We start from the raw sequence: 25,793 nt of genomic DNA on the forward strand, positions 1-25,793 counted from the left end.
AGTTAAACTTTGTTCGGAAACACAAAGTAACAAGACAAATAAGTGGGACGAAATGCGATCACCACTGCTATCTTAGTCAGGCTTTGCACGTACCAATCCAAGGAAAACTTAGAGAATTGCACAGTGTAGCGAGAAGTGGTTCGCCTCTGCCTTCGTGGAGACCTGTCCCTCTCTCGACGCGGCGATCGTTCTCGGGAACGTTTGCGCTGGGGTGACCGGTCACGCGAACGCCTTCTTTCCCGGTCTCTGCTAGAGGTAAAATAAGATAGAAGAAAATGTAACTTCTACATTCCGGTGTCTTTGTCACGTGTACCAGGCACAGTGACATACATTTTCTTTTTGCACACAGCTCAGCAAGACTATCCCTGTCCATGTGCATTAGCACATGTGAAAGAGGCGGTCACGGTAGAGCTGCTGCCTTACAGCACTGGAGACCCGGGTTCGATCCCGATTACTGGTGCTGTCTGTACGGAGTTTGTTCCTTCTCCCCGTGACCGCGTGGGTTTTCGCTGAGATCTTTGGTTTCCTCCCGCACTCCAAAGACGTACAGGTATGCAAGTAAATTGGCTTGGTGTATGTGTAAATTGTCCCTAGTGTGTGGAGGATAGTGTTAATGTGCAGGGATCGCCGGTCAGTACGGACCTGATGGGCTGAAGGGCCTGTTTCGCACTGTATCTCTAAAAAGGCGCCATTTTAAAGTTCCAGCTGGCCACAAAGTCAAATCTAGTACAGACTAAGCAGCACACTGTGTATGTCCAGGGCATTCCTTTTGGGCATTATTATACTGTACAGAACACAGATATTTGCATTAACATTTTAGGAACATTCATGAAATAAAAAGAAAATGTTTCCAAAATGTGTTTGAAATATTTAGAAAATTAACTAGATTTATCCTTGCATGTAAAAATGTGGCTGAGTGTAGAGAGTGAAACTATTCTCAACCACCCTTTCCCAAATGGGCCCCAGTCCCCACACTGCCTCTCCAAGGCCCCGGTTCCCACATTCTCTTGCACTCTTCAGAGTCCTGTCTCCCCCGTTCCCAGACACCATCTGGGGCAGTGGTTCCACTCTCTGGCAACCTGGTTTTAGTTTAGTTTAGAGATACAGCTCGGAAACAGGCCCTTTCAGCCGACCGAGTCCGCGCCGACCAGCATTCCCTGCACATTAACACAAGCCTACACACACTAAAATTAAATTAAATTTAAATTTCTTTATTTATATAGCACATTTTTAGTCAACTTGCATTGACCCCAAAGTGCTTCACATAATTACATCCACACACACAGGCAAAGGTGGGTGAAGTGTCTTGCCCAAGGACACACACAGGCAAAGGTGGGTGAAGTGTCTTGCCCAAGGACACAACGACAGTATGCACTCCAAGCGGGATTCGAACCAGCTACCTTCCGGTTGCCAGCCGAACACTTAGCCCATTGTGCCATCCACTAGGGACAATTTACACTTATACCAAGCCAAATAACCTACAAACCTGTACGTCTTTGGAGTATGGGAGGATACCGAAGATCTCGGAGAAAACCCACGCAGCCATGGGTACATACTCCGTACAGACAGCACCAGTGGTCGGGATCAAACCCGGGTCTCTGGCGCTGCAAGCGCTGTTAGGCAGCAACTCTACCGCTGCGCCACCGTGCCATGGTTGTTGCTCCTTTGAAACTTTCCTTGTTCTATTTCTCACATTTCCCAGAAACCTACTGGGGCTTTGTTTCTCCTGTTTGCTTTGAATTCATTCCATTCATTAAAAATTTATTCTATGAAACATTTTTTTTTTTAAATTGCAAATGAAAACAGATTTGAATGAGTTTGGCAAAAATTGTAAATTGGCCCGAATGTGTAGGATAGTGTGTAGGGCAGTGATAGTGCACGGGGAACATTAGTTGGCATGGACTTGGTGGGCCGAATGGCCTGCGTCCATTCTCTAAACTAAATGAACTAGACTATTAACAGAACAATGTCCAATATTCTGGAAACCACCGAAGCTCCATGCATGATTTAATCACGGAGTATTATTGTGGATTACTTGTTGTACCTTCTTTCATCTTTCCTGGTTAGTGATATTTCCAATCTCTCGTGCCGGGCGATGAAACGAGACGGTGGCTCAATCCTCCTCATGGCCTGCGGCTGTGGCATTACTCGCACCGGAGGTTGCAGCAACCCAGCTGCAAAAGGACACAGAAGATAGACAGTGTGTAGGAAGGAACTGCAGATGCTAGTTTATACCGAAGATAGACACAAAATACCGGAGTTGCTCAGCGGGACCGGCAGCCTCGCCGGATAGAAGGAATGGGCGATGTTTCAGGTTGAGACCCTTCTTCAGACTGAGCGTCAGTTACAGAGATAAGGAAGTGTAAGAGATCAAAAGCGATGAGGATCATGGAAAATGTAGAATGAACCATTGTTAGCTCGGAGAAGGGGCTATGCAAAAGAACACACCCTGGTCAGCACGGACAAGTTGGACCAAAGAGGCCGTTTCCGTGCTGCATAACTTTTTGGTAGCAAACCGTCTTTGCTGAATCCTCCATATCGACTGGCAACACAAGTGAACCAATGTCAGTGTGCTCTCCCACACCAACATCCCAACGTTTGGGCTCCATTTACACTCAAGTCACATCTGATGAGTGGACCGTATGGACCATTATTATGACCCGAAGCGTCACCTATCCACGTTCTCCAGTGATGCTGCCTGAACCGCTGAGTTACCCTGTCAAGCACCTCCCGCCCACCCGTGCCACGCTCAGTTGGTCTGAAATTAGCCGCATCGGTAATCTCAGAAACCAAAGAATTGGATTAGAAGGAAGCATCTCTGGAGAACATGGATAGGTAACGTTTCAGCTCAGGACTTTCATCAGACTTAATATACATCTTTCAACTTTAATGGCCAATAATTGCAACATGGATAGGAAAGATTTAGATGGGTATGGGTCAAATGGGACTGGTGTAGATGGGGCATCTTATTTGGCATGGAGAGGTTGGGCCGAAGGGCCTGTGCCCCGTGCTGCATGACTATGGCACTAAAGTAAATGTGGATCAGCGACGGGTGACTTACGTTTCTGTTGTGGTTGCTGGAGCAGAGGCTGGGGCTGTGATCCCAGCAAAGGAGTGAGCGGAGCAGCTGCCATGGATGCCTGCATGTGAGACTGGGCCTGTACTTGTGGGGGGACACCGTATGGCTGCATAACCGACGGCGGCGTCTTGATCAATGGCTGGGTCTGACTCTGGGAAGTCAATGGAAAAATAATTAATTACAACCTTTGAGAGACAAAAAATATGAAAGGCCTTACCTTGCAATTTGGTATACTGCACATATTTACACATCCATATTTATGCTGCTGGGTTTTAGAAGATGCAGAGGAGGCAAGAACTCAAAAATTCAACAGATTTTGAACAACGTGGCCCAGAGTTCACACTGACCGTTGATTACCTATTCAAGCTACCATGTCATCCCACTTTATCATCCACCTCCTGTACACAAGGGGCTATTTACAGAGTCCAATTTGGGGTGGCACGGTGGTGCGGCGGGATAGTTGCTGCCTTACAGCACAAGGGACCCAGGTACGATCCTGACTATGGACGCTGCATGTAGGGAGTTTGTACGTTCTCCCTGTGACCGCGTGGGTTTTCTCCGGAAGCTCCGGTTTCCCCCCCCCCCCCCCACATTCCAAAAGCATATAGGTTTGCAGATTAATCTGCTTCGGTAAAATTGTAAATTGTTCCCCGTCGCTCGACAGGGCTGTTTTGAGGACTCGATGGGCCAAAGGGCCTGTTTCTGCGCCATATCTCAAAACATTAAATAAAAACATTCAAAACTAAACTATTAACAGCGCAACGTTCGATAAGCTGAAAACCATCGAAGTTCAATACAAGAGCGATGAACCGAGTTTTGCTGTCGACTGTGATCTGCTGTTGTACCTTCTTTCATCTTACCTGGTTTCCGTGCTCTCTAAACAAAACTTAACAAGTGAACTACCTTGAGCAAGCTTCAGGGAGTAAAACTTACTTGATTGGGCAGTGTCTGTATCCGTTGTGCGTTCCACTTGAAAGGCATGTTTGGATTGTAAGCAGCTTCCACCAGGACCCTATCTCCTACTTGGGGGGCTTTGCCTTTCACAGCGCTGGGGTACACATGGAACACATTGTCAAGGTATTAAACCAGCACAAGGATTTAACATGCACACAATTGATCAAGAAAATTACCTTTTCATAAGCTTATTATACAAACAGAATTCGGCCATTGTTTCACAGAACACCCCCGCTCAGTCTGCCTTAACCTACGTGATCTCCCGGTTGCTCAGCACTTTAACTCCCCCTCCCATTCTGAGCTTTCTGTCCTGGGCCTCCCCCATTGTCAGAGTGAGGCCCAGCGTAAATTCGAAGAAAAGCACCTCATATTTTGCCTGGGTAGCTTACACCCCAGCAGTATGAACATTGACTTCTCTAACTTCAAATAGCCCTTGCTTTCCCTCTATCTCCATCCCCTTCCCCTTCCCAGTTCTTCCACCAGTCTTACTGTCTCCGACTAAATTCTATCTCTGTCCCGATATCAGTCTGAAGCAGGGTCTCAACCCGAAACACAGACCATTCTTTCCCTCCAGAGATGCTGCCTGTCCCGCTGAGTTACTCCAGCATGTTGTGTCTACCTGCGGTATGAATATAGATTTCTCTAACTGGAACCTCAGCATTCCCTCTCCCTCTATCCCATCCCCAACCAAGTCTCACCAGCTTCTCGTTTCCACACAACAAACAGCTACCAATGTCCTGTTTTCTTTATCATCGTTACTTTTTATGCATACCTTTCCTTCATTGATCTGTATCTCTCCACATCAGTGTCTATATCTCTCATTTCCTTTTTCCCTGACTAGTCTGAAGGAGTCTCGACCCGTAACATCACCCATCCCTTCCCTCCAGAGATGCTGCCTGCCCCGCTGAGTTACTCCAGCTCTGAGTCTATCTTCGGTTTAAACCAGCATCTGCAGTTCTTTCCTGTTCTGTTCCTCTCTCGTTTAAGGTTAAAGATTAAAAAGGAACACATACCTCAGCTGAAAAAACACATCCTCATCCACAAATCCAAACGTATCATGAAGTTTGGTTACAACCCCGGTGAAGACGCGCTGCTTCTGGGGCTGGTTTTGTTTCTGGGCGGAGCGCGGCGTTGGGTAAGAGACGGTGATCTGTGCCGTCGTCTGCGGAGCATTGAGGTTCATTGGCATAGCCACTGAGGGCTAGAAAAATAAAACACTCAATTACATATCCCCCAAGGTGAATGAGAAGTCACAAACATCTCACAAAAGATAAGACACAAAAAGCTGGGGCAACTCAGCGGGACGGGCAGCGTCTCTGGAGGGAAGGAATGGGTGATGTTTCAGGTCAAGACCCTTCTTCGGAAGAAAACCTCACCCATTCCTTCCCTCCAGAGACGCTGCCTGCCTCGTTGAGTTACTCCAGCTTTGCCTGGGAATTGTCTGTGGAATTCTCTGCCTCAGAGGGCGGTGGAGGCGGGTTCTCTGGATGCTTTCAAGAGAGAGCTAGATAGGGCTCTTAAAAATAGTGGAGTCAGGGGATATGGGGAGAGGGCAGGAACGGGGTACTGATTGGGGATGATCAGCCATGATCACATTGAATGGCGGTGCTGGCTCGAGGGGCCTAATGGCCTACTCCTGCACCTGTTGTCTATTGTGTGTCTATCTTCGATTTAATTCAACACTGATTCCTGGGATGGCAGGACGTTCATATGAAGAAAGACTGGATAGACTCGGCTTGTACACGCTAGAATTTAGAAGATTGAGGGGGGAATCTTATAGAAACGTACAAAATTCTTGGGGGGTTGGACAGGCTAGATGCAGGAAGATTATTCCCGATGTTGGGGAAGTCCAGAACAAGGGGTCACAGTTTAAGGATAAGAGGGAAGTCTTTTAGGACCGATAATGAGAAAATCATTTTTTACACAGAGAGTGGTGAATCTGTGGAATTCTCTGCCACAGAAGGTAGTCGAGGCCAGTTCATTGGCTATATTTAAGAGGGAGTTAGATGTGGCCCTTGTGGCTAAAGGGATCAGGGGGTATGGAGAGGCAGGTACAGGATACCGAGTTGGATGATCAGCCATGATCATATTGAATGGCGGTGCAGGCTCGAAGGGCCAAATGGCCTACTCCTGCACCTATTTTCTATGTTTCTATGTCTATGTTTAAATCAGCATCTGCAGTTCCTTCCTCAACAAGTCACTAAGTTGTGGAGCAAACATATGTTGGTTTGAAGAGTTTGGGTTTCTGCAAACTTAATTCCATAATAGTATGAAAACAAAATAAACTTTACCTGTGAAAGCAAGGGTTGCTGTGGCTGCTGCATCTGAAGAGAAAGGAGAAAGTCAACATTTGCACCTAGTTCCTTAATGATCCAAATTTTCAAAATGATCAACAGGATTCGTCAGGCTCTGATCCTTTAAATCCCTCCACTACTAAATTGGTGGACACAAAGTGCTGGAGTACCTCAGCAGATTCAGAAGAATGGTCCCGAGCCGAAGCATTGCCTATCCACGTTCTCCAGAGAGGCTGAAAAAAAGAACAGTAGATGCTGGTTTACCAAGGAAAGACAGAAAATGCCGGAAGAACTCAGTAGGCCAGGCAGGCAGCGACCCTGGAGAATGGGTCGGGGCCCGGATTGTCACCTATCTGTTCGCCAGGGATGCTGCCTGCCTGGCTAAGTTACTCCAGCACTTGTCGTTTTTTGTAAACCAGCACCTGCAGTTCCTTGTGTCTTAATTCTTATAAACCAGCAACTGCAGTTCCTTGTCTTGAGCATTGATTTTCCTCCCAACTTCACATAGACACCAAAATTCAGGACTTAGTAATCAGACGTAGTAATTAAACCCTGAGCACAACCAGATCCTATCTTGGCTCAATAAAATTTCACTCAGATGTGATAGAATCTAACATAAATATCTCAACAGATCTCCCTTACAACTGGAACTAAGTCAGAGCAAGATGCTTTTTTGTTTTTGGTGGAGAATATATCTGCATCTCCCAAAATAATCAAAACCCAGCTGTCACCCACCATTCTTTATTGGAACTGGTATTACATTAAATCCCCATCTTGCAAGTAAAGAGGTAGTTTCAAACGCAGCATACATTGTTTTATTGAGGAACTTAACTGTCATAGTGTCATACAATGTGGAAACAGACCCTTCGGCCCAACTTGACCACATTTTGACCAACACACCCCATCTGCACGAGTCCAACCTGCCTGCGTTCATAATGTCACAAGGAATGGGAGCAGAATTAGGTCCTTCGGCCCATCAAGTCCACTCTGCCATTCAATCATGGCTGATCTATATCTCCCTCCTAACCTCCTTCTCCTGCCTTCTCACCATAACCTCTGACACTTGTACTAATCAAGATATATTTGACCCATATCCCTCTACACCTATCCTATCCACGTACGTGTCTAAATGGTTCTTAAACATTGCGATAGTACCTGGCTCAACCACCTTCTCTGGCAACTCCTTCCACACACCCACCACTCTCTGTGTAAAATAAGTTACCCCTCTCTCTCCCCCACTCCTCCCCCCCCCCCCCCCCCTTCACCTTAAACCTATGTCGCTGGTTCTCAATTCCCCTACCTGGGGCATTTAATTGATCTCATGACTTTGTACACCTCTATAAGATCACGCCTCATCCGCCTGCGATCCAAGGTATAAAGTCCTATCATCAACCTCTCCCAAAAGCTCAGTGCTGGCAACATCCTCGTAAATATCATCTGCCCCCTTTCCAGCTTGACCACATCTTTCCGACAAGATGGTGACCAAAACTGAACACAAAACTGTCCACAAAATATCTATCTTTATGAACCACTGCTAAAAATGATCAGGTGGAATGTTAAAGGTAAAATGTTATTTGGCCCTTTACAGAAAACAGCGATAAGTTACAGTGTTAACATCTGCCAACTGCTTCACTCATGCAAGACTTCCAAGAATGTTTTACACATACCTGCTGCTGGACACTGTAGATGGTTTGTTGGGGCTGCTGATATTGCTGAAAATCAAACAGACAGCATCGTGAAAAGATTGAAAAGAGCAAAATTCCCTACCACCGTCACACGTACTCCATTACATCATGCAACTAAACTCTCAGCAATATCTCCTCTATCACATTTATCACTGAGGAGAAAAATAAGAGATTCTGGAAATTGCTTTCACAGGACTGTCCACACTCACAACGGTGTTTCTGGTGTCTCTATCCCATTGAGGGCTCTACACAGTCAAAGTTTATATTTAATTTAACCTTGCGGTCTCAAGAAATGAGTCAGGCAACAAAGACTGAGGCAAAGCCATAGGAAAGTTAAGTGGCAAAAAGGAAGCCAGCCCACACTCACCACACACAATCAGAGGCCCACACTCTCATTTCACTCCTGCAGTGGGGAAGAATGTATAGGAGCCTGAAAACTGTAATGTTCAGGTTCAGGAACATAGACACATAGAAAATAGGTGCAGGAGTAGGCCATTCGGCCCTGCACCGCCATTCAATATGATCATGGCTGATCATCCAACTCAGTATCCCGTACCTGCCTTCTCTCCATACCGCCTGATCCCTTTAGCCGCAAGGGCCACATCTAACTCCCTCTTAAATATAGCCAATGAACTGGCCTCAACTACCCTCTGTGGCAGAGAGTTCCAGAGATTCACCACTCTCTGTGTGAAAAATGTTTTTCTCATCTCGGTCTTAAAGGATTTCCCCCTTATCCTTAAGCTGTGACCCCTTGTCCTGGACTTCCCCAACATCGGGAACAATCTTCCTGCATCTAGCCTGTCCAACCCCTTAAGAATTTTGTAAGTTTCTATAAGATCCCCCCTCAATCTCCTAAATTCTAGCGAGTATAAGCCGAGTCTATCCAGTCTTTCTTCATATGAAAGTCCTGACATCCCAGGAATCAGTCTGAACAGTTTCTTCCCTTCAGTCATCAGGCTATTGAACACTACAACCTCCAAATAAGCTCCGAACTATATCGACGTTTGTACGTGTGTGTGTGTGCGTGATGTGTGTGTGACGTGCGTGTGTGTGTAAAATAAACAAAAAAAGTGCAAATAAAGCTGTTGTAACTCAGCGGGTCAGGCAGCATCTCTGGAGAAAAGGAATAGGTTACTTTTTGCGTAGAGACCCTTCTTCAGACTCACTCTAATAAAGTTGAATAGATGTGTAAATGGGTGGTTGATAACCACTGTGCATCAGGTGGGTCAATGGGCCAGTTGTCATGCCGTATCTCTCCCCCTCTCTCCAATTACCTTCTGTTAAATCCCCCACAGTTCTTTGGCTTGTTTTTCTTTCAAAAACAGACATTGCCACATTTGTCACAAATGACACAATTTCCCCCTCTCCTCCCATTGTCCAGTGGCTTTGGATTAGTCCTTGTTGCCCAGGGAGGACTAATTAGATGGTGAATATGATTGCCTAGATCGTGAAGCTGGTTATCAAAGATGACAGCAGGATCTTGATCGGTTGGGCAGCTGGGCTGAGGAAAGGTTAATGGAATTGAATACAGAGAAATGTGAGGTGTGGTATTTTGGGAAGTCTAACAAAGGCAGGGCCTTTGGGAAGTGTTGTGGGGCAGAGGGATCTAGGAGTGCAGGAGTGTAGGTTCCTCGATGGTCAAGAAGGCTTTTGACACATTGGCCTTCATCAGGCAGAATATTGAGCACAGCCATTGGGAGGTCATGTTATAGTTATACAAGACATTGGTGAGGCCACATTGAAAGCATCACTCATCCTGCTGCTCTCTAGTTCAGGGTTCTCTTCCCTCGGCACTACCTCGGGGGGTTGGAAGGTCAAATTATGCAGTTGCCCGGCTGCCTTTTATTTCCTCTGTAATTCAAGGTGCAAATGCAAGAAAATCACATGAGGTCGTCAAAGGATTTTCACACGCAGGCTTGACATTGCTTGTTAATAAATAGTTGGAACATCTCTTTGAGCAATAAATCAGCAAATGCTCCTGCCATGTGAGGCAGCATCTGTGGAAAGAGACAGTAAATATTTCAGATAAATAGATTTGTCTCCCCAGACTGATCATTTACTGCACCCTGTTCTGATTTCAAATAGCTGGCCAATACAATATTTAACATTTGAATCAAGGCAGCCAGAGGAAGAAAACATTTCCAGTGGCAAAAATCCCCCATAAATGTATTTTACGCAGCACTCAATGGCACAGACTTGCTGCAATGCTGTCGTTTTCAATTATTTATTCCGCCTCACATCTTCTGTGTATTCTGTCTCTGTGACTGGTCCTCCGTCATGCATTCCCTTGATTCAGAGGTTAAAGCAAATCAAATGTGCAACATCCTCAACTGTTGTACGTGTAGCAGTGCTAACCTATTGGAATTATGATTTTACAACAGGGGTAACATACATTTTCTCGTTCTTATGCATAATTTACTACACCGTGCAAAACAGCATCTGTCCCCAAGATGTCTTCAAGCTTGAATCAGACCACAATACGATGTGTTCTGGGCCCCAGCATTGAATTAAATACGTTAGACCTTCAGGACTTAGTGACATATATCTTTGCATCCTTTGACTATAAAGATCCGAAGGCATAGGAGCAGAATTAGGCAGTTTACGAGAATGATCCCGTGGATGATTGGATTAACATATGATGAGCATTTGATTGATCTGGGACTGTACTGATTGGATGAGGGGGGAGGGGGGGGGGGGGGGGGGAAGAACACCTTAACGAATAGTGAAAGGTTTGGATAGAGTTAACGTGGCAAGGATGTTTTCAGCAGTGGGAGAGTCTAGGACCAGAGGGCACAGCCTCAGAAAAAATGACTACCTTTAAAAGGAGATGAGGAGGGATTGCTTTAGCCACATGGTGGTAAATCTATGTAATTCAATGCCATAGATGGCTGTGGAGCCAAGTCATTGGGTATTTTTAAGGCAGAGATTGATAGGTTCTTGATTCGAAAGGGCATCAAAGGTTACAGGGAGAAGGCAGGAGAATGGGGTTCAGAGGGAAAATAGATCAGCCATGATTGTGGTGATCACAATCAATCAACAATGGTGATGTTGACTCAATGGGACAATTGGCCCAATTCTGCTCCTATAACATGCATTTATGAACATTATCACTCATTTTGAGGGAACTAGGATATCAAAGCAAGGGTGTAATGCTGAGGCTTTATCAGGAGCTGTCAAGACCATATTTGGAATATTGTGGGTTGACAAAAAAGCTGGAGAAACTCAGCGGGTGAGGCAGCATCTATGGAGCGAAGGGAATAGGCAACGTTTCGGGCCAAAACCCTTCTTCAGAGCCGTTTTGGGCTCTATATCTGAGGAACGACGTGCAGGTTTTGTAGAGATTCCAGAAGAGGTTTACAAGCTATTTTTAAGACGGAAATGGGTAGGTTCTTGATTAGAAAGGGGGTCAAAGGTTGCGAGGAGAAGGTAGAATGGGTCGAGGGGATAAAATACATGGAATGATGGAGGAGACACGATGGGCTGAACGGCCTAACTCTGCTCCTAGGTCTTATGGTCTTCATTCACACGACGGAGCGACTGCAGAAGTCGAAACATGTGCAGTGCTGCACCGATCGAATTGGCGAGTATGGATTTCTCAGCAATGCTGTTGGAAACAGGAGAGAACCTCTGCAACCCCACCTGCTGCATTGCCACGGCTGCAGCCGCTGCCTGCTGTTGAAGGGCCGCTGACTGGGAGAGCTGATAGCCCGAAGCCGCCTGGGAGCTCAGGCCTGCTGCTGCCAAGGCCGTCTGTTGCGAGTACATTGCCGGCGAAGCCCCCAGCAGTGAGGGCTGAACACTGAGGCCACCTGGCGGAAAACAACACATTTAAACATTGGAGAATCGCGTCGCGGCCACCGAGATCGGCTCATCTTCAGGCTTAACGACAGGAACCACGGCAGAGACATCAGAAACAGCAAATGCTGACGGACATGGCCTCAAAATTAAAGGGCGTTCTTTTAGGAAGGAGACGAGGAGAAATTTATTTAGTCAGAGGGTGGTGAATCTGTGAAATTCTTTGCCACAGAAAGTTGTGGAGGTCAAATCAGTGAATATTTTTAAGGCAGAGATTGATAGATTCTTGATTAGTGCAGGTGTCTTAGGTTATTTGGAGAAGGCAGGAGAATGGGGTTAGGAGGGAGGGATAGATCAGCCATGACTGAATGGCAGAGTAGACTTGATGAGTCGAATGGCCTAATTCTACTATTCCTTATGAGCGTATGCTGGAATTTTGAGTCCTGGGGGATATCTGATCCACTGGATCGTACTCATTAAGGCACACGACCTTATTTGTGAAAGGTTCACTTTATCCATGCTTTGGATCTTGACATGGTCTTGTACATCTGAATAAAGTCACACAGCCTTCCACGCTCCCATGTAAAAAGTCCCAAACAATTCAAGCTCTCCTGATAATTGAAGTCTGCCAGCCCAGGTAACATCCTGATGGATTCTGAAGAAGGGTCTCGAACCCGAAACGTCACACATATACCTTCTATCCAGAGATGCTGCCCTACTCCAGCATTTAGTGTCTATCTAACATCCTGGTGAATCTCATTTGTACCTTTTCCAACTCAATGACATCCTTCGTACATGGACAATATCAGCGGACTGAAGAGGAACGTTGTCTGTCCATTCCCTTCATGGATGCTGCCTGACCCAGAGTTCTTCTAGCAGTTTTGTTTTTTCACACATCAGGAACCATCTCTTTTCAACAAGTCTAGTAGGGGGGGGGGGTATCATGAAAACCTACCAGATAATGAAAGGCCTATAAAGTGTGGATGTGGAAAGGATGCTTCCCGTAATGGGAGAAACTAGAACCAGAGGGCACAGCCTCAGGATAAAAGCACGTACCTTTAGAATAGAGATGAGATGGAATTTATTTTGCCAGAGGGTGGTGAATCTGTGGAATTCATGGCCACAAAAGGCTTTGGAGGACAAGACATTGGGTATTTTGAAAGCACAGACTGATAGGCTCTTGATTAGGATGGGCGTCAAGTCTTATGGGGAGAAGGCAGGAGAATGGGGCTTTGAGGGAAAAATAGATCAGCCATGTTTGAATGGCGGAGTAGACTAGGTGGGCTGAATGGCCTAATTCTGCTTCTTTGTCTTCTGGTCTTATTTCAGCTAATTCTCTGGTTGTTAGCAGAGATCCCTCAGGACCATTAGCTGTTGTCTATTTTAGTCCCACAGACATCACCTTTTAAGATTATGTAGCGAGAACAGGAGTGGGCCTGTCAACCCTTCAAACCTGCTCCGTCATTCAACCTGCTCCGTCATGGCTGATCAGTCGGACACCCCATTGTCCATTTTGCTGCTCTCTCTGACCCCCCCCCCCAATACCTTAAATATACTCAAGTACTCCCATGCCACACGTCGTGATAGCAAGGTGCCCCAAATACTCTTAACACTCAGAGAAGAAGTTTTTCATTTAATTCTTAGATGAGCGCCCACCTTTTTCTGAAACTACGCCCTCCGATTCTGGGCTCTAACATCACAAGTAAACATCGTCTCAACATCAAAGATAGACACAAAATTCTGGAGCAACTCAGCGGGACAGGCAACATCTCTGGATAGAAGGAATGGGTGACGTTTTGGGTCAAGACAATTCTTCAGACCTACAAGTATCGTCTCAACCTTTAGTTGTGCACAAAGATTCTTTAGTGTTTTAACAGGATTACATCTCATTCTTCTGCGCCTCAGTGAGCAGCAGTGCCACTGAAGTCTACTTAACCTTTCCTCATTTGGATAACTGCAGGGCTGCGTAGCAGTTGTGAACTGGGCATGTAACCTATAACTTGAAGGTGGAGAGTTAAAATCACACTCAATACAAAATAAAATAGGGGAGACGGGCTGTGTTTGCAATTAATGAATTTTCTAAGGGGACAACACAACACAGTGGCGCAGCGGTAGCATTGTTACCGTAAAGAGCCAGAGACCTGGGTTCGATAGTTTATGGGCCATCGCTGGTCGGCAAGGACAAGGGCCTGTTTCCACACTGTATCTCTAAACTAAACTAACTAACATTTTCCTATTCTATATGCCAACTTTACAACCACTTTATAAACCAGCATCTGCAATTCTTTGTTTTATGAGGAAACCGGGGGCAAGGAAATGGCTAAACGGGAGCGACTGTGGTGTTTCATCTTCATTGGCAATGCTGTTTAGCCTGATTTAGAAGGTTCGGGAACCCTGAACCACTCCTGGATTTAAATTCAGAACCTAGGCTGACATTACAATAGTGCTTCAGATTAGTTACAAGTATCTCACAATAAACCCACGTGAGTGATTTTAACCTCACACTTAAGGGATCAAATCACACAAATTAAAGAGCAGGGAAAATCACCCCCTTCTTGTTAACTACCAGAGTAGATTCATGTGCATGAAGGAACTGCAGATGCTGGTTTAAACCGACAATAGACACAAAATGCTGGAGCAACTCGGTGGGGCAGGCAGCATCTCTGGAGAGAAGGAATGCGTGATGTTTCGGGTCGAGACCCTTCTTCAGACTCAGAGGAGAGGGAAATACATAGATAAAGAAGTGTGAAGGTGTGAAAACAGGGCCAAAGGAATGGAGTTCAAGGAAAATGTAGAATAGATCATTGTTACCTGGGAGATGGTAAGAACAAAGGAAACAGAGATAAAATGTTGTCGGGAGTCAGGAAGATTGGTCGTAGAACTGGGAAAGGGGAGGGATGGAGAGAGAAGGTTACTTAAAGTTAGGGAAATTAGAGATTAATTCCGCATTCTTCCTCTCGGCTCTTTATCGGATCTTGCTACTTAGAAATATATTACCTCATTCACAAGTACTTCACTGAAGTGTTGATGAAAAATACTATATAAATAGCAAGCACCTTCTTTCCCACTTCATTCCAATTAAATGCTTGGCGTAACAGCTTAATTTAGTTTAGAAACATAGAAAATAGGTGCAGGAGTAGGCCATTCGGCCCTTCGAGCCTGCACCGCCATTCAATATGATCATGGCTGATCATCCAACTCAGTATCCTGTACCTGCCTTCTCTCCATACTCCCTGATCCCTTTAGCCACAAGGGCCACATCTAACTCCCTCTTAAATATAGCCAATGAACTGGCCGCAACTACCTTCTGTGGCAGAGAATTCCAGAGATTCACCACTCTCTGTGTGAAAAATGTTTTTCTCATCTCGGTCCTAAAAGATTTCCCCCTTATCCTTAAACTGTTTAAGAGATACAGCATGGAAACAGGCCCTTCAGCTCAGCGAGTCCACGGCAACCATCAATTATCCGTTCACACTAGTTGTACGTTATCCCACTTTCTCACCCGTGCCCTACACACCAAGGGCAATTTACAGAAACCAATTAACCTACAAACGCTTCACGTCTTTGGGGATGTGGGAGGAGCACCCGGAGGGAACCCACACCGTCACAAGGAGAACGTGCAAACTCCACACGGCGGCACCTATGTTTCTACTCGTGGTGTGGATCAAACTCGGGTACCTGACTCTGTGAGGCAGCAGATCTACCACCCTGGTCGCCATTAAGTGTCGAACAGGGAGAGCATCCAAATGTTCACTAGCACTGAGAGGGCAGCAGCTCTGCCAGCTGCGCCACTGTGCCAACAGATTTGAGGCTGTTTTACTGTGTCCAATTTGTCCTCTATCTGCTTGTGGAATGTTTACAGCTGCCACCGAGTGCCTCAACTGCAAACACGTGACAGCATGCCTCACCACGGCGCACAATGAAAGGGTTCAAACACTGACTCAAACATTGTGTCACTGAAATAATGTTGAAACCCCTGTTATCAAACGGTCCCCCCTGCTGGATAGAATATAAATCATGTTAATCATGGCAGGATCTGAAGGTGACCCGATGTACTGTTGACAAAGCGGTACACTTGTTGAGACTGAACACACGCTGCCGGGATTTGTGGAGAAGTGGATGAAGAGATATGGACACAATAAACAACATTACGGAGTCACACTGACCTGGCTGTGTAACTGCAGCAGAGAACTGGGTGGTCCATGGGGGATTCTTCTGACCTCCATACTGAGCCATACTCGGGAAGCAAGCAAACCACCTTTATTCCCTTTATTGTTCAGTTATTCTAGGAGTTGAAAACAGCTATCGGGATTCTGGCATGCCAAATTTCAACATGCAAACAGTAATAATATCAAAGACAGACACAAAACATTGGAGTAACTCAGTGGGACTTAATGTGTTGAATGCCCCATTTCTGCTCCTATCACTTAGGACCTTATGAGCACACCAATGTACAGGGAAAATACCATCCAGTGCTCAGCAAAAATGCCCCCAGCACACCATTACATGGGAAAATACAGCATTGCACAGGGTACACAAAACACCAGCACACCTTTGTACAGAGAAAATACCCCCAGCACACCAATTGAGCAGAGAAAATACAGTCAACACAACATTGTACAGGAATATACCCCGAGCACAGCATTATATTGGGAATATACTCCTAACACACCATAACACAGGGAAAATCTCCCTAACAGATCATAATACTGGGGAAATCCCCCTAGCACACAACAGCACAGAGAAGATGGCGCTGCACACTGAGCAAATGGCCCAACAGTGCCTGGGGGTATACCACTTGTGCACCAATCCCCAGGATGAATATCCATCCATTAAAAAATACCAGAATAATGCCCCAACCACACTTCGCTAAGGGTAAATACCCCCTCCACACTACAGAATAGGAAGAAAAGGCAGGCGGGTCAAATACAGGCCGCCACCGGCGCCCAAGGTAAACACCCGAGGGGATATCAGAGCCAAGGGTAAGAATAAGAGCCGCAGTTTAAGAATAAGCGGTAGGCCATTTAGGGCTGAGATGAGGAAAAAACCTCTTCACCCAGAGAGTTGAGAATCTGTGGACTTCTCTGCCACAGAAGGCAGTGGAGGCCAATTCACTGGATGTTTTCAAGAGAGAGTCAGATTTAGTTCTTAGGGGTAACAGAATCGAGGAATGTGGGGGGAAAGCAGGAACGGGGTACTGATTGTTGATGATCAGCCATGATCTCATTGAATGGTGGTACTGGCTCGAAGGGCCGAATGGCCTACTCCTGCACCGGTTTTTCTATGTTTCCATGTAAATACAGTGCTTCGCCGTGCTGGGGAAGGGGCTCAGGGAGCCGCGCTCAAGGCCGGCCTCGCCTCACCCGCCCGCCCGCCCGCCCGTCTCTGTTGTTGGGTCCCGGCGCTGTACGGGAGGAGGCGAGATTGCCCGACGCGACGCACAGGACGCGTCTCGTCCTCCCGCCGTGCGGCCCGCGGCCAGGCCAGGGTCCGGGAGGGACCTCAGGCCGACGCCTCGAGTAAAACTCACCGCGGCCTCCATCAACCGAGGGCAGCCTCAGCACCCACTCGTCGACGCGCACGTCATGACGCAAGCGCGCACCGTCACGTCAGCAGGCCAGCACACTCAGACCGACGTCAGCACGTTCACATTGACGTCACCGCGTTCACACCGACGTCGGCACGTTCACACCGACGTCAGCACGTTCACACCGACGGCAGCTCTCTTCGGCCGGCGGTGGACAAAAAATGCTGGAGTAACTCAGTGGGTGAGGCAGCATCTATGGAGAGAAGGAACTGGCGACGTTTCGGGACGAGGCCCTTCTTCAGACTAGACACTGTCTATCTTCGATTTTTCCAGCATCTGCAGTTCTTTCTCAAACTCTGAGGCCGACGTCAGCACGCTCATTCGAACGTCATCGCGCTCAGGTGGACCAGCACCCTCAGGCTGACGTCAGCACGCTCAGGCCGGCCGAGGACGAACGGCGGAACGTCATCACGGCGTTCGGCAGCACCGTCACAGGCCATTCGGTCCGACCTGTCCCTGCCGGCCAGGATGCCCTATTGGCCCCATGTTTGGCCTTTATCAATCTAAACCTTTCTTAATCATTTCCACGCTGCTCTTTCCTGTGCCCCATCCCATGTGTGCATCAATTTCTCCCCCGATCCAGCACCCTTTCAGAAGATAAACACAAAATGCTAAAATAGTGAAAGGTTTGGATAGAATGGAGAGTCTAGTGGGAGAGTCTAGGACCTGGAATAAAATGACGTACCTTTAGAAAGGCGATGAGGAGGAATTTCTTTAATGAGAGGGCGGTGAATCTGCAGAATTAATTGCCACAGACGGCTGTGGAGCCCGTCAATGGATATTTTTAAGATGGAGATTGATAGATTCTCGATTTCTACGCATGTCAACGGCTATGGAGAGAAGGCAGGAGAATGGGGTTGAAAGGAAAAGATAGATTAGCCACGAATGAACAGCGGTGTAGACTTGATAGGCAGAATGATAACTATAGCTAACTATAGCTCCTATAACTTATGAATATGAATTCAATTCAATTCAATTCAACTTTAATGTCATTGCACAAATACTGAGTATGGGTACAACGAAATGCAGTTTTGCGTCAGTCCGTAGTAGTGCAATATAGAAATTTAAAAAAAAAGAGGATACAGAATAATAAAAAATACAGAATAATTAAACAATGGGGACGGAGCAATCTATCGGCGGGACTCCGAGTTCAGCAATGCGACGGTATGATTGTAGAAGCTGTTCCTCATCCTACTGGTACGAGACCTGAGGTTCCTGTACCGCCTCCCTGATGGGAGGAGGGCAAACAGTCCATGGTTGGGGTGGGAGGGGTCTTTAATGATCTTCCCAGCCCGTTTCAGACACCGTTTTCGGTGGAGGGCATCCATGGCAGGGAGCGGGGCACCGATGATGTGCTGCGCGGTTTTCACCACCCGTTGTAGTGCCTTCCTGTCCGCAACAGTGCAGCTGCTGTACCATACCGTGAAGCAGGTGGTCAGGATGCTCTCGATGGTACACCGGTAGAAGTTGGTCAGGATCTGGGGGGACAGGTGGGCTTTCTTGAGCCTCCTCAGGAAGTAAAGGCGCTGCTGTGCCTTTTTGATCAGCTTGGAGGTGTTGAGGGACCAGGACAAATCCTCCGAGATGTGTACCCCGAGGAATTTGTAGCTGGAGACGCGCTCCACCTCAGTCCCGTTTATATGGATGGGGGTATGTCTGCCCCCTCTGACCTTCCTGAAGTCGACAATAATTTCCTTCGTCTTCTTGGAGTTGAGGACGAGGTTATTGTTGGCACACCAGGTTGTCAGGTGCTGGACCTCCTCTCTGTAGGCTGACTCATCGTTGTCACTGATCAGTCCTACCACCGTGGTGTCGTCAGCAAACTTAATGATGGCGTGCAACTTAATAATGCTGGTGCAACTCAATGGGTCAGGCAGCATCTCTGGAGAATTTTCAATTGCCCGACCCACTGTGTTACTCCAGCACTTCGTGTCTATCTTTGCTATAAACCAGCATCTGCAGTTCCTTTTTATTACCCTTTCATAAGACATACAGTAGAAGCAGAATTAGGCCATTTGGCCCATCGAGTCTGCTCCGCCATTCGATCATGGCTGAACTATTTTTTCCGCTCAACCCCATTCTTCTGTGTTCACCCCAGGCCTTACTAATTAAGGATACCGTCCCTCTCCCCTCCGTCCCCTCCGTCCCCTTCCACCTCCATCCCTCCCTCTGGCTTCACATTTCATTCTTCTACTCTCCTTACCTGACATCCTTTTGTCACCTTCCCACCTCTGGCCCATGTCCAACCATCTGCTAATCAATCCCCCCCCCCCCCCTCCCCCCCACCTGTACACACCTATTGCCGAAGAAGGGCCCCGATCCAAAACATCACTTATTCATGTTCTCCTGAGATGCTGCCTGACCTGTTGAGTTACTCCAGCACTTTGCGTCTTTTTTTGTAAACCAGTTCCTTTTACCCACCTATCACTCGCCAGACATAGACACAAAATGCTAGAGTAACTTGGCGGATCTCTGGAGAGATGGAATAGCTGAGACCCTTCTTCAGACTGAATCCAATCACTCACCAGGCCTGGTGCCGCTCTCAACTCTCCTAGGTTTCTCCCACCCTACTACAATCAGTCTGACGAAGGGACCCGACCCGAAACGTTGCCTGCCGATCCCTTCCACAGATGCTGCTTTACCGGCTGAGTTCCTCCAGCACTGTGTTTTGTGTTATAAACATCTTCTGAAGTGCCGTCTGCATAGGCAAAGTTGTTGTTGATGATGGCATGCAATTGATTCTTGCAAGGGTAGCACGGTGGCCCAGCGGTAGTGTTGCTGCCTTACAAGACCCGGGTTCGATCCTGACTACGGGTGCGGTCAATAGACAATAGGTGCAGGAGTAGGCCATTTGGCCCTTCGAGCCAGCACAGCCATTCAATGTGATCATGGCTGATCATCCCCAATCAGTACCCTGTTCCTGCCTCCTCCCCATATCCCTTGACTCCGCTATTTTTAAGAGCCCTATCTTGCTCTCTCTTGAAAGCATCCAGAGAACCTGCCTCCACCGCCCTCTGCGGCAGAGAATTCCACAGTCTCACCACTCTCTGAGAAAAAGTGTTTCCTCGTCTCCGTTCTAAATGGCCAACTCCTTATTCTTAAACTGTGGCCCCTGGTTCTGGACTCCCCCAACATCGGGAACATGTTTCCTGCTTCTAGCGTGTCCAAGCCCTTAACAATCTTATATGTTTCAATGAGATATCCTCTCATCCTTCTAAACTCCAGAGTGTACAAACCCAGCTGCTCCATTCTCTCAGCATATGACAGTCCTGCCATCCCGGGAATTAACCTTGTAAACCTACGCTGCACTCCCTCAATAGCAAGAATGTCCTTCCTCAAATTAGGGGAGCAAAACTGAACACAATACTCCAGGTGTGGTCTCGCTAGGGCTCTGTACAACTGCAGAAGGACCTCTTTGCTCCTATATTCGATTCCTCGGTCTATACGGAGTTCGTAGGTTCTCCCCGTGACCTGCGTGGGTTTTCACTGAGATGTTTGGTTTCCTCCCACATTCCAAATACGTACAGGTTTGTAGGTTAATTGGCTTGGTATATATGTAAAATTGTCCCCAGTCTGTGTAGGATAGTGTTATCGTGCGGAGATCGCTAATCGGTGCGGACTCGGTGGGCCGAAGGGCCTGTTTCCGCTCAGTATCTCTAAACTTAACTAAACAAGATCACAGAGAGGGAGGTGCAACAGAGAGTGTTGGAGGGGAACAAGGAAACAGACCACTCACAATCCGTGACTAAGGTTTATCACCATTTTTTTATGTTTGCTAGATTGCAGACAGAGTAAAGACAATATTTCCTGAAACTTCGCCTCAATTAATTTTCCAATAAATTCCATTTATATTCTCCGACCCCGCTTTCCTGAAATAACATTCCGGATTGAGCTCGCAAGAACAATTCAGCATTACTTCCTAGGTTCAGCAACCATTGTGTTGGAAGAAGGGTCCTGACCCGTAAGGTCGCTTGTCCATTTCTCCCACATGTGCCCCCTAATCTACTGAGTCCCTGCAGCACTGTTTTTCCCGATCAACCGTTGAGTCTCACTGGAAAGTTCTAACCTCTTAAACCTTTCCAAAGGCATGAGCCAGGAAGAAGAACACACCCGGCTCATCTCTTTAAACTGGAGACCAGATCCCGAGCCACATTCACCAGTTCTAAAGTTAGCACAACTTCCATTCTAAGCCACAAATGTACCAGTGCAGTTCCCCAAGTATTTCAAGAGTCAAGAGTGTTTTATTGTCAAGTGTTTTATTGTCAACAGAGGAGGATGACTGAACTTTGGTGCCTTCCCTCACAGTGGGAAACTTTTATTCCGCTGTGTGGGGATGTCTGTGCTAAAGACTATCGTGTTATGTGCTCTTTATTATTCGTATGGCTGTAGGGTGACCACAATTCTCACTGTACCAATTGGTTCATGTGACAATAAATGTCTCTGCTCTCTTGTTATCTCTTAAATGCCCCAAAATGCATCCGACAGACTTGGGCCAATTTTCAGGGGCCAGTTAACCTACAAGCGTGGACGTCTTTGGGATGTGAGAGGAAACCGGAGCACCCGGATGGAACCCGCTCGGTCACAGGGCGAACCTGTAATCACCGTGCAGACAGCACACGTGGTCAGGATTGAACGCGGGTCTCTGGCGCTGTGAGGCAGCAGCTGTACCTGCCGTGCCGCTGTGTGTGGTGCAGATATCAGAGATGACCATGGAGTGAGCAGCAATTCGACCACTGAATCAAGGAGGGGGGGAAACCACTCCTCTCTATGAAGGTGTAGTGTTCAGTCAGAGGTGCCGCTGAGAAGCTGAGGCCGGAGCCTCGTGGGTCGATGAATCCCGCGGCCACCGGTGCCTGGATCCGCCCATGAGGGTCCGGAGAGAGGACCCGTCAGCGTTAGTGGAGAGGTCGGTGTGGCGGTCGATGATGGCCATGCACCACGGACGAGGATGGACATGTGGAAGTGAGGATGCCGCTGCCGAGGGAAGGAACAAAGGAGGGGACCGCCATGAGGGGGGGGGGGGGGAAGGACAATGGGGACTGGGCGGGGGGGGTGGACTGCCGTGAGGGAGGGGGAAGAACAATGCAGTGAGATGTATGAAGGCAGAAAAATCTCCTGGGCCTGATCAGATATATCCATGGACACGGTGGGAAGCTGGAGAAGAAATGTGCAGGAGCTTGGCTGAGATATATGAATCATGGTTAGACACGAGTGAGATCATTTTAATACAGTATAATTTTGCTTATCAGAGCAATTTTTACTCTGATTTGGCCCATTGCTGTGTCTCAGAAAAATGTCTGGTTCTGGAGAGATTTCTGTTTTCCACAGTTATTTTTCTGTGATGTTTCTGAAAGAGAGGTTACTTTGCTACAGGGTTAAAAAGTGCATGTAGTACAATTACGCTCAGTGGATCAGTAATGTCCAAACTCAATTCACACAAACAAATGGAGTTCAACACTCTTGAATAATAATAATTTTTATACACTTAGATTTTGCTGATGTTTTATCTTTTATTAATATTTTATGCTAACGTATATGATACAGCAATATAGAGATATTTTACATATACTTGTGGAATTACAATTCACATTACGAAAGTTGTGATAAACAATTCCATATATAAATCACTGTGTTAATGCATATATTATTAAAACAAAATTAAAGCTTATTTCACAAATCAGTTAAAAAATCATATCGATTAGGATATTTTCTATTGATTTCATCAAATAATAGTGGTTTGGCTCTGCTTTTCAGCCAGATTTCTGCCATAGTTTGAATGATGGGTTGGCAGAAAGCCCTGAGAGTTGGCTGAGGCGTTTTAGTGGTTCTTTGGTGATGTTGCTGAATTCTTGTTCAACAAACACAGAAAATTCCCAGCATAGATTTATAGTCACAACTTGCTTATAATCTGGTGACCTGCCTTTGTTTTACCACTGATACACAAGGAAATGTGGCGCAGCGGTAGAGTTGCTGAATTACAGCCCTTGCAGCACTGGAGAACCGGCATCAATCCTGACTACGGTTGCTGTCTGTACGGAGTTTGTACGTTCAGAACCAGGGGCCACAGTCTTAGAATAAAGGGGAGGTCATTTAAGCCTGAGGTGAGAAAAAAATTTTTCACCCAGAGAGTTGTGAATTTATGGAATTCCCAGCCACAGAGGGCAGTGGAGGCCAAGTCACTGGATGGATTTAAGAGAGAGTTAGATAGAGCTCTAGAGGCTAGTGGAGTCAAGGGATATGGGGAGAAGGCAGGCACGGGTTATTGATAGGGGACGATCAGCCACGATCACAATGAATGGCGGTGCTGGCTCGAAGGGCCGAATGGCCTCCTCCTGCACCTGTTTTCTATGTTTCTATGTTCTCCCCAAGACCGTGTGGGTTTTCTCTGAGATCTTCGGTTTCCTCCCACACTCCAGGGACGTACAGGTTTGTAGGTTAATTGGCTCGGTATAAGTGTAAATTGTTCATAGTGTGTGTAGGTAAGATAGAGTTGATGTGCGGGGATCGCTGGTCGATGCGGACTCGGTGGGCCCAAGGGCCTGCTTCAGCACTGTATCTCTAAACCAAACTAAACTTAACAGCAAACTAGATGCTCCCTCAAGCTAAACTAAACTAAACTCAGAAGAAGGATCTCGACTCAAAACGTCACCCATTGCTTCTCACCAGAGAGGCTGCCTGTCCCGCTGAGTTACTCCAGCTTTTGGTGTCACACTAGTTCTGTGTTTGCCAACTTTCTCATCTACTCTCTAATAGCAGCATTTTTTACAATAAACCTACAAACCCGCATGTCTTTGGCATGTGGGAGGAAACCGGAGCACCCCCAGGAAACTATGGCAGTCACCGGAAGAACATTCAACCTCCGCACAGACAGCACCCGTAGTCAGGATTGAACCCGGGTCGCTGGCACTGTAAGGCAGTAGCTTTACCAGCTGTGCCACTGTGGCATCCTTTTTGCAAGAAAAGGAATTTATGAAACTATGAAAGCTTTTGGAATGTGCAGGAAGGAACTGCAGATGCTGGTTTAAACTGTAGACACAAAATGCTGGAGTAACTCAGTGGGACGGGCAGCATTTCTGGAGAGAAGGAATAGGTGACGTTTCGGGTCGAGACCGTCTGAAGAAAGTCCGAAGAAGGATGTCGACTCAAAACGTCACCCATTCCTTCTCACCAGAGAGGCTGCCTGTCCTGCTGAGTTACTCCTGCTTTTAGTGTCTTTCAAAGCTTTCAGAATGACTTGATGTGTGTGTTTTATTCCAGTGTTCAACACTAGACTTTGGCCCTATCTTGTGCAATTAAAAAGGTAAACAGATATAATCTCTGGTATTGCTGATCTGGCAAGTTGGAATCTTTGAAGTGATTACATTTCCAGGTTCCCAAATGATTGTCTGAAGTTGCCCTTCGAACAATACCAACTACGATCGGCTCATTACTGCAGTCCCACAACCCAGCAGCTTCCATTCATCAGTCGATGATTCATTGTTGGATTAGTCACTTCTTTGGAGAGCGTTCTTGTCTGAAACGGTACAAAGAAAATTGCAAGATCGGCAGGATTATCCCGGGACGCTCTGACATGTTATAAGCTGTTGGGAATCATTTGACGAGCAATGGCGAAATTCAATTTAGATTAGGTTAGTTTAGAGATACAGCGCGGAATCAAGCACTTTGACCCACCGAATCTGTGCTGACCAGTGATCCCCGCACACTACACTATCCTACCATACGATAGAACTTTATTTATCCCAGGAGGGAAATTGATCTGCCAACAGTCATAAAAACACAAAATACATGAAACATGAAATTAAAGTGACGAGTGGAAAGGATTGGGGGTGTGCAAAGATTGGGGAGGGGGGGCGGAGAGTCAGTCTCAGTCTATGTCCACCCCACAACAGAAGTTGTACAGTTTGATAGCCACAGGGAAGAAGGATCTCCTGTGGCGTTCTGTCCTGCATCTTGGTGGAACCAGTCTGTTGCTGAAGGCGCTCCTCAGGTTGACCAGTGTGTCATGGTGGGGGTAAGCTGTATGGTCCAGGATACTCCGCAGTTTGAGGAGCATCCTCCCCTCCAAGACCACCTTCCATGAATCCAACACACACTAGGGACAATTTACAATTTTACCAAGCCAGTTAGCCTCAAAACCTGGATGTCTTTGGAGTGTGGGAGGAAACCGGAGCGCCCAGAGAAAACCCACGCAGGTCACGGGGAGAACGTACAAACTCCGTAAAGACAGCACCGTGGTCAGGATTGAAATTGGGCTCTGGCGCTGCCAGGCAGCAACTCTATCGCGGCACTGCCCATTAAACATTTTCTTTTAATGTTTTTTTTCACCCAGCAGGGGGCGAGAAGAGGTGCTATTGGGACTATATTGAATACTTTGGCAACTTTGTCGGCACTCTATACTC

General features: G+C 46.8%; 2 protein-coding genes across 9 annotated transcripts in view; both read right to left on the reverse strand.

Moving 5' to 3' along the window:
* The window catches only part of ccar1 (cell division cycle and apoptosis regulator 1), a 37,981-nt gene extending 20,509 nt beyond the window's left edge, over window positions 1-17,472 (reverse strand). For 2 of the 7 annotated variants that reach the window (XM_033034432.1, XM_033034430.1), the window contains exons 1-11: window positions 17,338-17,472; window positions 15,974-16,092; window positions 11,652-11,821; window positions 7,995-8,039; window positions 6,498-6,560; window positions 6,325-6,357; window positions 5,047-5,234; window positions 4,013-4,127; window positions 3,062-3,230; window positions 2,045-2,174; window positions 94-249 (exon numbers count right to left, since the gene is read on the reverse strand). In XM_033034432.1, the coding sequence (XP_032890323.1) occupies window positions 94-249; window positions 2,045-2,174; window positions 3,062-3,230; window positions 4,013-4,127; window positions 5,047-5,234; window positions 6,325-6,357; window positions 6,498-6,560; window positions 7,995-8,039; window positions 11,652-11,821; window positions 15,974-16,043 (1,139 nt within the window). In that variant the 5' untranslated portion in view covers window positions 16,044-16,092; window positions 17,338-17,472. The remainder of the gene's footprint in view (window positions 1-93; window positions 250-2,044; window positions 2,175-3,061; window positions 3,231-4,012; window positions 4,128-5,046; window positions 5,235-6,324; window positions 6,358-6,497; window positions 6,561-7,994; window positions 8,040-11,651; window positions 11,822-15,973; window positions 16,093-17,337) is intronic. The other 5 variants (XM_033034436.1, XM_033034433.1, XM_033034431.1 and 2 more) reach the window with 4 other exon arrangements.
* Window positions 17,473-24,146: 6,674 nt separating this feature from the next.
* Window positions 24,147-25,793, reverse strand: part of LOC116981393 — a 55,275-nt gene continuing 53,628 nt past the window's right edge. The window contains exon 7 of one of the 2 annotated variants that reach the window (XM_033034440.1): window positions 24,147-24,907. In XM_033034440.1, the coding sequence (XP_032890331.1) occupies window positions 24,883-24,907 (25 nt within the window). In that variant the 3' untranslated portion in view covers window positions 24,147-24,882. The remainder of the gene's footprint in view (window positions 24,908-25,793) is intronic. The other variant, XM_033034437.1, reaches the window with a different exon arrangement.

The sequence above is a fragment of the Amblyraja radiata genome, chromosome 15 (assembly GCF_010909765.2).
Source record: "Amblyraja radiata isolate CabotCenter1 chromosome 15, sAmbRad1.1.pri, whole genome shotgun sequence".
NCBI classification, from domain to species: Eukaryota; Metazoa; Chordata; class Chondrichthyes; order Rajiformes; family Rajidae; genus Amblyraja; species Amblyraja radiata.